Source organism: Myotis lucifugus, unplaced genomic scaffold, assembly GCF_000147115.1.
Source record: "Myotis lucifugus unplaced genomic scaffold, Myoluc2.0 scaffold_37, whole genome shotgun sequence".
NCBI lineage: Eukaryota > Metazoa > Chordata > Mammalia > Chiroptera > Vespertilionidae > Myotis > Myotis lucifugus.
Window position 1 is genome coordinate 7,552,578 of NW_005871085.1, and position 11,468 is coordinate 7,564,045.

The window sequence follows — 11,468 nt, forward strand, 5'->3', positions numbered from 1 at the left end:
TCTGGGAAAGCTCATGGAGGGAGGTGGCATTTCAGCAGAGCCTTGAAGAATGAGTCTTGAGAGACCTAAATGCTGCCGGCAAGATGCTGAACAAGGCTCCCCTGGGGGTAACCGAAGGTACCGTTAATTGGCCTCTGGGACTGGGGAGCATTGTGTCCATGACACTACAGGGAAAGGGGGAGGAGCTGTCTTATTCCTCAATAGCAGGGAGGCTGTGGGGCAGGGAGGCTGATGACCCTGCTCGGGGGACAGAGCCCATAACACTCCCCAGGACTCAGAGGCTCATCTGCTTCCCTCCCTGCAGAGAAGTCCTGGGAAGTGAGGACTCCAAACACACGGCCGCAGAGCACAGGGCTCTTTGATACTAAATGGAGCAGCCAGCTACACATCTGGAAAAGAAAGGGGCAGGGCCTTACTCAGGGTCACCCAGCACACCAGCGAGAGGGACCAGGTGATCTCAGTGATTCCCTGTGTCCCTCACTCTCGTGGGTAAAGTCTGAATTCTGTAGCCTGGCATTCAAGGTCTTTCATGATTGAGCAAGAAGCCCCCTTCCAACTTCACCTCCCCCTCCCTCCCTCCCTCACACTCTGGGACCCAGCCCCCTGAACATTTAGCACATGCAAATATATAACCTCATATAGTCCTCACAATCACGCTTGGGAGTAGGTGTCATTTTTCATTTTACGGGCGAGGAAACTGAGGCTCAGAGAAGTTTAATAACCTGTCCAAGTTTACACAGCCAGTTCAGTGCACAGCTGAGCTAGGATATCACCCTGGGAGAGTCTCCAATACCATCTTCCCCCCCACACCTTGCTGCTTTCACCATAAAGAGCGCCCCCTCTGGGAAGCAATCCCTGAGCCCCCGAGCTACCTTGGAGTCAGGTCTCATCTGATAACTCCCAATCACTTGTTAAGGTCCATTGGATGGGACTGAAATAACTGGGGCCACTGGACGACTTAGACTCCAGCAGCCTGTGCCACAGACTCCTCCCATAAAGGCCCCACAATCACACGGCTCCCAGGCCCACAGGTGCAGTCCAGTCACTCACAGCAGGAGCAGGGAACCAACAGAACCGAACAGAATCCTCTCCCCTCCCCGCCCAGACCTCCCGGCCAAACGCCTTGGCCCTCACCTGGAGACCACCAGCGGTAGGATCAGCATCTTCAACATCCTCATCAGGAGCTCCCCAGGAAACTGGAAGTAACTAATTTCCTGAAAACACAGCAAGAGCTGAGGTTACAGCTGGCGCTGCAGATGTTACAATTGCTCAGTTCTTTATCATCTTCAAAGCACTGCTTCATTCGCACTCTCCTGTCTACAACGTGCACAGCAGAGTCCGTGGAGGAAGCATGGGCTGTCGAGCCAAAGTCTTGTCCCCTGCCCCCTCCTAACTAGCTTGTGGCCGTAAGCGAGCTACTTGGAGTTTTTCTCATCTGTGACCCAAGAGTAATAACCACTTCATAGGGTCACTGGGAGGCTGAAATGAGAGGATGCACATGCAGCATTGGGCAGAGAGCCTGATTGAGAGTAAATGTTCAGTAATCACAGTAAATAACAGCTCTCCCCCACCTCCGCCCCCTTCACTGCCTATGGTGCTACAAATCGGTCTCATGCAGTAGATGCTAGGAGGCACGAGGGCAGGGCTGCATGCTGCTCACACATTCATTCCACACCTACTGCGCCGGGCATCACACTGGGTACCCACAAATGAAATAGGCACAGTTTTCGCCCTGAAGTTCTCAGTCTAGTTTATGAGGAGACTGACTCAGAAACAGACCATGGTATTCTTGAGTCAGTTTCTCATTCAGTGTTGGGTCCATTGTCTGCCTCCCCACACAGCGCCCTCAACATTTAAAATGCTGAAAGAGAATTGGATTGGATTGGTGAGACACCACTCAGTATAAAGAGCCCTACTGGATAGAGTTCTATGCTGGGCTTCCTCCTGGGCTGCTGGTTCCAGCCTATCTATGCGACTGGCATCAGGGTCCTAAATTCTTGCCCAATCAGCTGTCTCCAGATCCTGTGACCAGATGCTGACAACCGAATGGGAGGGGACTACTGAGCCCAGTAAAATTTGAATTTCAGATAAACAACTACATTTGTTTTTTACTTATACTAAATATTGCTTATCTGAAATTCAAATGTAACTGGGTATGCTGTTTTCAAATTTAATTTAGTTCAGTTTCGCTGTTTCTGGCAACCCTAGTTTGAGGCCACTTTCATCAAAGGGTGAGGTTGTGGTAAAGGCTGGTACATCCAAATTAAAGGTTTGTACTTGAAACTTTTTTTAAAGGCCAAACATAACACTTGGTTAATGGTCTGATGATTTGAAAAGCTCCAAATCCTAGAATTTTGGTGCCGAGAAGGGTTTTTTAAAGATCTTTCAGTCCAGCTGACTCATTTTGTAGTTGAGGAAGCTGAGCCAGGAGAGGGAGGTGACTTGCTTCACAGAGTGAGTTAGCATCAGTGAGAACCTGAAATCAGGCCTCCCGTTCTGCTACCATTTCCAATGCACAGAAATTCTACTTTTAAAAATATACCCATCATGGCTGTGTATGATTAATTAATTTTAACCAATGTGTCTATTCTTTAATTTACGTAGCACTATAATGATAAAAAGGCAGTCCCTTCCTCACCCATCTCTATCCCAACCCAACTTCCCAGGATTGAACACCCTCAACTCTCTTAGATGTTTTCCTTAGTATTGTTATTTCTAAATAATACAGTTATAATACTATTTCTAGATATATCTTTTTGACATCTATTAACTTCCCTTTTTGACATCTGCCATGACAGATGAAGACTTATTCCCTTTTTCCTCCTACCATTTCACCATTATATCACAATTTTTGGTTAAATTAATAGTCAAGGTTTAATTAATAGTCACTATTGAGCCAAGTAATATGCTAGAACCTTCTTTGTACAACCTTTCTTGTATGACCTAAGTTTCCTGCAGTTAATAATTGACTAATTTTTCATTTGTTTTCTGTGAACCACTCACTAATTTCTTCCAAGTGCTTCAACATTTCTTTAAAAAGTCCAAACAAGCCCTAACTGGTTTGGCTCGGTGGATAGAGCATTGGCCTGCGGACTGAAGGGTCCCAGGTTTGATTCCAGTCAAGGGCATGTATAGGGTGTCCCAAAATTCATGCAAGATTTGAATTTTGCGTGAGCATTAACAACAACAACAACAAAAAATAAAAGCCTAATTTTACTTGGTTTATTGAATCAGATTCTAATATCTGTTGCCCTTTGATTTCAATCCCTTCAATTTGATAAGCATTACCAAGTACCAATTATGGCCCAGGAGCAGGGACAATGAAGACCAATGAAGACCACGGCTTTGCGTATGTGCCAGCAAAGCCGTGGAGGCCATTTACCTGATGTGCTATTCCTATACTGTATACTTTATGAATCAATAAAAATTTACAATTTTTAATTATAAACCTGTGTTTTCTATCAAAATTACTTCTTGGGTGAATTTTGGGACACTCTATACCTTGGTTGTGGGCACATTCCCAGTAGGAGGTGTGCAGGAGGCAGCTGATCAATGTTACTAACTCTTGATCCCTCTCCCTTCCTCTCTGTAAAAAATCAGTTATATATATATATATATATTTAAAAGTCCAAACAACAAAAACAAAAAACAATAAAAATAAAAAGGCCCAACAGGAGTATTTTCTGTATCCTCAAGCATAACCATTCCTTTTGTGCCCTTCAAGAGCACTCCATCTTCCTATTCCAGTTTGGGCAGATTGCTCTCTAGGCCTCTTCTTTGCTGTCATTCTGGGACTTTCTCCTGTATATTATCCCCTCTTTCCTGGATTTCTTGTCTTCTTCATTTACTTCCTTGTTTTTCAGGAACATCTCCTTTGGTAGCTTTCTCAGTAAGAGTGAATGGAAGAGAAACTTCGGAGTCCTTATATAAGTAAAAATGCCTTTATTCTACCTTTACCTCTGACAGTAGTTGGGCCATATATAAGATCCTTAGTTTAAAAGAATTTCCCCTCCAAGGAGATTTGACTTGGGACGGTGAACACACAATATGATATCCAGATGATGTATTATAGAATTGTAACCTGACACATATATGATTTTATTAACTAATACCACCCCAATAAATTCATTAAAAATAAATAAATAAAATAATTCCCCCTTCAAATTTCAGAGGCACTTACATTTTGCCTTTTAGATTCCAGTGTTGCTTAAGATGTTTGGAGCTACTCTTACTTTCTATTCTTTACATGAGACTTGTTTTATTCCCACAGAACCATTTAAGGATCATCTGTTTATCTTCAATTTTCTGTAATTTTCAAAGTGATAAACTATGGTATGAGGTTTTCCTCTTTCTTTTTAAAAAATTCATACTAGTAGTGTGTGCATACCTATCATTTTTTTTATTTTTAACAGGTTCTGTAATCTTGACTATACCTTTTTATTTTAGGTACACTTTCTTCTCGTGAAATATTACCTTTCAAACCTTCTTGTGTTCTCTGTGAATTTTGTCTCACCTTTTTCTCTTAGTGCTCTCTAAAACTCTCAGAGAGTTGGATATTGGGCATTCTAATTTTATTTATCTGTTTCCATCTCTTTTTGTTTTACTTTCTGGAAGATTTCTGCAACTTTATCCCGGCTATTGACCTTTTAATCCTGGCTTACCTATTTTTAATTTCCAAAAGCTCTTTCTTGTTCTTGGATTGTTTTTTCTTTTTGCATCCCACTCCGTTTTATAGTCACTATATCTTCTCTCATATCTTCAAAGAACTTAAGAAAAGATTTAGCCCTGGCCCAGGTGGGTGGGTGGGCGGGGGAGGGTCTCAGTGGTTGGAGCATTGTCATCCCACACACCGAAAGGTTGCAGGTTTTATTCCTACTCAGGGCACATGCCTAGGCTGCAGGTTGGACACCTGGTCATGGGGTGTGCGGGAGACAGGCAACTGATCAATGTTTCTCTCTCATATCAATGTCTGTCTCTCTCTCTCTCTCTCTCTCTCTCTCTCTCTCTCTCCTTTCCTCTCCCTCTAAAAAATCAATAAAAACATATCCTCAGGTGAGGATTAAAAAATTCCATTACTATAATTTTGGTAGAATCCAGGAAGGACAGGAAAATGTGTGCAGTTGTAAATTCACCATGTTAACTGGAACTCTCAAAATGATCTATATTTTTAAATGAGATACTTATTTCAATAATATTACAAATTATAAATCTTGTAGATTATTTTCTGAAATAGGACTTTCTATTTGTAAACTGTTTATAATTTTTTTGCCTGTTGCATAAGCTTACAAAATAAGAAGGGCTTGGTTTCTGAATCACAGGCAGAGATCAAACAAACTCCTGGATTTCAAAGTAAGATGCTGAGAAAGCCAATTTCTGCCAAATAATTGTTCTAAGACTCCACATCCTTCCTTCAGTTTATCTGGCAGGTTAATTCCGATGGGAATATATTTGCATTTCCAAACAGATGGGGAAGGCAGCTTTGGCAAAGGAGGCCCCAGATGAGTTTGGCTTTTCATAATAAGCATTCCAACTTGTTTTCACAAAATAATCTTCCTGCAGGAAAGATAGTTTTGTTGTTGAGGAAAATTAAAGAAAGTAGATAGCAGATGGTTTGTGCTATTGCCAGTTTAATTCAGCAAATAGTTGAGGGTTCTTTCTGTGATAAGCACTGACCTAAGTTCACATTTTGATTCAAGAAAAGCCCATGAGATATTCAGCAAGTTGAAATCTGATGGGGAAATAGACTTCTACACAAATGGCTCTGAAGTAAGGCAGCTGGCAGCAGGGTTACACTGGAGGGATGAGCCTGGGGTGAGTGGGGGAGGAGAGTAACATTTCAGATCTGGGCAGATCTGGAAGAATTTGTCTAAGATTTGGAACAGGAGATGGTCTTGATGTGGGTAGCACATAGACAGGTAGGTAAGGGAGGGAGGAGGGAGATAACACTCAGTAAGCACCCACGACATGCCAGGCACTGATGGATCCTTGTTTACTCCTCAACAATTCTAGTGACACATAGTGCCCCCACTCCATTTTACAGATGAGGAAACAGGTCAAAAAGGAGTTAAGATTTTGCCTAGGGCCACACAGCCACTTCTTAGGAGAGTCAAAGTTCAGGGTTCCTCTGCCTCCAGAGTCCATGCTTCTTCCTAAATAACTGAAGGTGGCTTCACGGTGTTACTACAGGATTAGTGGCCCAATTCCCAGGGCCAATATTTTAAATATATTTTTATTGATTTCAGAGAGGAAAGGAGAGGGGGAGAGAGAGAGAGAGAGAGAGAGAGAGAGAGAGAGAGAGAGAGAGAGAGAGAAACATCAATGATGACAGAGAATCATTGATCCCACAGCTCTTAGCCTGCGGTTATGCTAATGAGGCATCCTTGCCTCCATTCATCTGGTGATGCCAGTTTGTAACCACTTGCTCGCCATTTTATTGGATGTCCCTCTAGTCCTATAATGTATTTTTCACACTCATGTTACAGATGAGAAAACTGGGGCCCAGAGAGGCAAAGTGACTCACCCACGGTGTTGTTATCAGGGAGCCATGGCGGGGGGGGGGGGGGGGATGTGACCCTCGGACCCCTCAGGCCCACACCCCGCTCCTAAAGGAGGACCCCGTGCTGCCCGGGGGCTGACCTGTGGTGAGAGGCGCTGGGTCCTCAGGAAGAAGCCGAGGAGGCAGCCCACGGTGACCGACAGCACAGACAGGATGAGCAGTCCGTTCCGCTTACAAACATCCCTCCCTCGTGCCAGGATGGCACCCGGCACCATGGTGAGCCCAGCCTGCTGGCCCCGGGCAGAGCACCATTCCATGCATGTGAGGCCAGCCGGGGGCACAGGGTCCTGGCTGGGGGCTTTGGCTCCTCAGCAGGCAGGTGGTCAGGGTTGCTAAGCACCAGTTGCCAGCCACTCGGCCATGGCCTGAGTGGCTGCCCCAGAGGGAAGCCACAATCCTATTACCAGCTGCATCATTAGGAGCTGGGAGCAGATTAGGGCCTGGGAAATTAGAGCAGGCCACGTGGTCTGGGGGCTCGGACCTCAAAGCCAAGTGCTCCTCTTAAACAGGGGAGGGGCCAGGGACTGGTGGGAGGAACGAGAGGAACATTTGCTTGGCTGCTTTGATTTTTACCCCCACGTCATTCCAGAAAGAATTGAAGGCAAGGCAATAGGATACTAGCTCACTGCCAATTAACTGATAACATTAATGAAGCATTTATTGCGCACCCGGTATTATTCTAGAAGCACATTGCTTGTATGAGCACATTTAATACAAGCACCAATCCCAATAAGTAAGTACAATACCTATTGTTTTACAGATGAAGAAACTGAGGCAAAGAGGTTGAGTCACGAGCATGTGCTGTGTGCTGACTTGCTCTGGCTGCCTTACCTGTGTGACTCAGGGAATCATCCCAGCAGCCTAGGAGGCCGACCTTCATTTGACTGGGTCCCTGGGCCAAGGTCATAGAGCTGGCACGCAGCAGAGCGGAATTCAGGCCAACGTTGGTGTGGTTTTCACCACATGCACAAGCAGATGGGTTCACAGGTGCTTAGCCTTTGAAGGGTGGGGAATTCGGGCTGTGAGGCCAGTGGACCTGGGTTCAAACCAGCTCTGCCACTTGCTGTGATGCTTCCTCGAGGGCTGCTTTAAGCCCAAGCGAAGACCTCTGTCAGTTCTCAGGGCCTATTATTTTTAAAGATGACAGAGCCCAGGGACCTACATTCAAGTCCCAGCTCCGCCACTTACTAGCTGTGTAACCCTGGACAAGCCTTTTAAGCTCACGTGCCTCAGTTTCCCCATCCATACAGCAGGCACAGTGATACCGCACCTACTTTATGAGGGCCGGTGCCACATCCCCTCCGGAGAATATTTGTGAAATTCAGCGGTGGTGACCTGCAATGTGCTGAACAGGGATTATCATCTACGTTTAGCATTTTAGAGAAAGGTTTGCTTTTTGCTATTTCTTGTGGCCTGCCCTGCCCTTTAAAGCCAGAGGGAATTAACTCCCGTCTATTTTACCAGGAATCTGTAATCTCATTAGGGGCAGGCAGACACAGCAGGGAGCACAGTCTGTGGTGTGCAAAAGGGCTGCACCCTGACAAAGGGCGTAGAGGGGTGATGGATGGAGAGGACGGGGGGTGGGCACGAGGAGCTGCTGGCGGCTTAGGTGGAGGGGGTTAGGGTGCAGACCCTGAAGCCCTGGGCAGAGCTCCCGACTGGGAGGGGACCCTCAGATTCTAGTCCCAATTTAACCAGCTGTGACATTGGCCTCTCTGGGCCTCCATCTTGCCACCCTTAGAATTGGAGAAATTGGCTAGGTGCTTTCTAAGAATCCCTCAGTTCCACAAGCCAACCTTCCAAAGCCTTTATTCCTTGCCAGTAGCTTTGGGGGTGTGAGGGTGGAGTAGCTACAAGTCTAAGAGTTTTATTTTTTCCCTCCAACTCTAACTCTTAAAACCAAGAATTTTCTAATATACCTTCAACTCCAATAAATGCCTCATTTTCCAATTAACCAGGTGGCTTAGTTACTGCCTAGAAGAGAAAACATTCTGAGTAGATATTTGAATTTGCATTTAAGATCAAATGGCCTTTGGTCTTGCCATGAAGCAGGGGTCCTCAAACTTTTTAAACAGGGGGCCAGTTCACTGTCCCTCAGACCGTTGGAGGGCCGGACTATAGTTTAAAAAAAAACTATGAACAAATTCCTATGCACACTGCACATATCTTATTTTGAAGTAAAAAAACAAAACGGGAACAAATACAATATTTGTATTTGCATGTGGCCTGTGGGCCGTGGTTTGAGGACCCCTGCCATGAAGTCTTGCTTTCCACTTGAACTCCAAGATGATTCCCACGGTGCCCCCACCGCTGTTCCTGCCTTCCGTCCCTCCCACGTGGACTCGGCCACCACCTGCTTCCCAGAATATAGGCCTTTCTTTTTGTTGCTCCCACGGTCTTCAACCGAGGAAATGACTATTCACTCAAACCATGTTCTTATAGCACCAACTCATATCACTCCTCTGGGTACTGGGACACAGCAATGAATGACAGAGTCCTTGCCCTCAGGGAGCTTAGAAGAAAATGGAGAGGTTCTAAGAAAGGACTGATGCACACGAATGAGCAAGTGACTGCTAATGAGCTCACTAAGGATATTTGCAAATGACATTGAAAGGCTCCAGGATAAGAACCCTTCAATAGTCCCCCATTTCCCGCAGAATCAGTTGCCTTATAATATTACAAGATATGCAGTTTTCCCCCCCCCACCCCCCATAATTAAAAGCAAGTTGAGGAATGCTAGCTGAAACAAAGTTAAGCAGATTCTTTATTCCAGGACAGCTCAAAGTCAGACTGCTCAAGTTCAAATCTTAGCTCTACCACTTACTAGCTGTGTGGCCTTGGGCAAATTTCTTAACCTCTCTATGAAATAGGAATAATACGACAGTACTGCATTAGTAGGGTTGTGATGTGGGTTAAATATGGGGAAACATGCTAAGTGCTAAGAGCATTGCCTGGCGCCTTGCAGACATTTACACGCAGTTACTATTTGTTTTAGCAGAGCCTTTACAATCCTATATAATAAAAGCCTAATATGCAAATTGTCCCCTTTACCGGGAGTTCGACCGGGAATTTGACCGCTCACTATGATGTGTGCTGACCACCAAGGGGCGGCGTGGAACATGGCAGGCATCAGCAACGTGGCGCTGGCAGCGGGTGGCAGTGGAGGTGCATCCTGTCCCAATGGGCCCCGACGAGAGCAGGACTGCGGCGGGATAGTGGAGCAGGTGAACGGGTGGCGCCAGGCCAAGGCGGGTGCGAGCAGGGCGACCAGTGGTGCCGCCTGGCTCCCAGGCACTGAGGGAGTCTGGCAGGGGCCCAAAGACTCAGGTTGGGGGGGGGGGGGGTTGGAAGCCCAGGTGCTGCCCAGGGCCCAGAGGTCAGCTGGGACATGCCCTTTCACGCCAGACTCTCGCGCTTCGATCGCCAGCCAGACCTAGGGACTGCACCTGTGCACAAATTTCGTGCACCGGGCCTCTACTACTAACATATTTTAGAGGAAGTCTTCAAGTGAGGGACACAGAATCCCAGCCCTCTTCTGGAGCAGAGAATTCCATGGGGCAGGTGTTTGGAGAACTCACTTTGGAATACTCCAGCCTCCAAGATGAAATCCCTGCTCCTTAGGGAAGTATTTGAGGTCCTCAAGGAGTTGCATTTGCTCACCTCTCCAGCCTACCACCCTCTCCCTCTCATCATACCTCGAGCTTCTATAACACCCAATGACTTCTAGTTGCTTGAGCCCTGCACCCTCTCTCAGGCCTACACACCTGTGCCCATGCTATTCCCTCTACCTGGAATGTTCTTCCCTCTGTCTCTAAAGTCACAGGTCAAATGCCCCATCTTCCCTGCAGCCTTCCCTGACTACCCCAGATACAACACCCCCTCTCCTCCTCCTCCCACTAACTCCGGTGCTTTCACCCATGGCCACTTGGGGATAAACTCCAGTTCCCTTGTAAATGACTTTGATAAAGACATAAAAATCTATGTGACCCTAGCTGGTTTGGCTCAGTGGATAGAACATTGGTCTGTGGACTGAAGGGTCCCAGGTTCGATTCCAGTCAAGGGCACATGCCCAGGTTGCAGGCTCGATCCACAGTAGGGGCGTGCAGAAGGCAGCTGATCAATGACTGTCTCTCATCATTGATGTTTCTATCTCTCTCTCTCCCTCTACCTTCCTCTCTGAAACCAATAAAAATATATATTTAAGAAAATCTATGTGAATAAACCGAAGTCTCTGTGCTCCCATGTCATCTGAAAACACTTTGATGGGTCATCCTCAAAGTTGGAGCGTATATTGGGGGACTAGGAGAGCACCCCAAGAATCAAGGAGTTGCCCTGCAGAGCAGCTGAAACTGATGGGTAGCAGGAAGCCTGGAAGATGTTCCTCGGGAGACTTGTGCTGCACAGAATAAGATGCTATGGGCAGAGAAGAGAAAATGGCCCTGAATCACAGCTCACAAGCGCAGGCGCCCCACTCTGCAGAAGTGAGTTTGCCTCGAGCTATTTCTCACCAGGCAACTCTGTGCAGGCTGAGCAGGCTGGAGAGAGCAGGGTCCATTTCTTTGTTGATGATTAATGATTCTCTAGGGCCAGCAGAGGAGCCAGCTCAGCCCGGGAGGTGAGTGTAAGAAGGCTTCCCAGAGGAGGGGTCATTTCCTCAGAGCCCTGAGTAAGCCAGGAGTTAATCCAGCACAGGGCTGGTCAAGGGGGAGGCGAGAGGAGAGCCTGTTTGGAAAAAGGGGCCCAGGCTGGAGGGGCAGAGCTGGTCTGGGAACCCGCAGTGGATCCGTGGGCTGGAGTGGCGGCGGGCCTGGGGCCTCACCCCTTCCACTCAGTATCAAAATGAGTTTAGGTTGAGCTGTCTGAGCCCCCAGCTGGGTTTATGGTGATGACAGCTCTGGGTTCGTTGGCTGCT

At 46.7% G+C, this 11,468-nt stretch overlaps 1 protein-coding gene across 1 annotated transcript in view; it reads right to left on the minus strand.

The window, feature by feature from the left end:
* The window catches only part of SLC1A7 (solute carrier family 1 member 7), a 28,070-nt gene extending 21,284 nt beyond the window's left edge, over positions 1–6,786 (minus strand). Inside the window, exons 1-2 of the mRNA XM_023752782.1 lie at positions 6,637–6,786; positions 1,135–1,214 (exon numbers count right to left, since the gene is read on the minus strand). Coding sequence (XP_023608550.1) covers positions 1,135–1,214; positions 6,637–6,771 — 215 coding nt within the window. The 5' untranslated portion in view covers positions 6,772–6,786. The remainder of the gene's footprint in view (positions 1–1,134; positions 1,215–6,636) is intronic.
* Between the last annotated feature and the right edge of the window lie 4,682 nt (positions 6,787–11,468).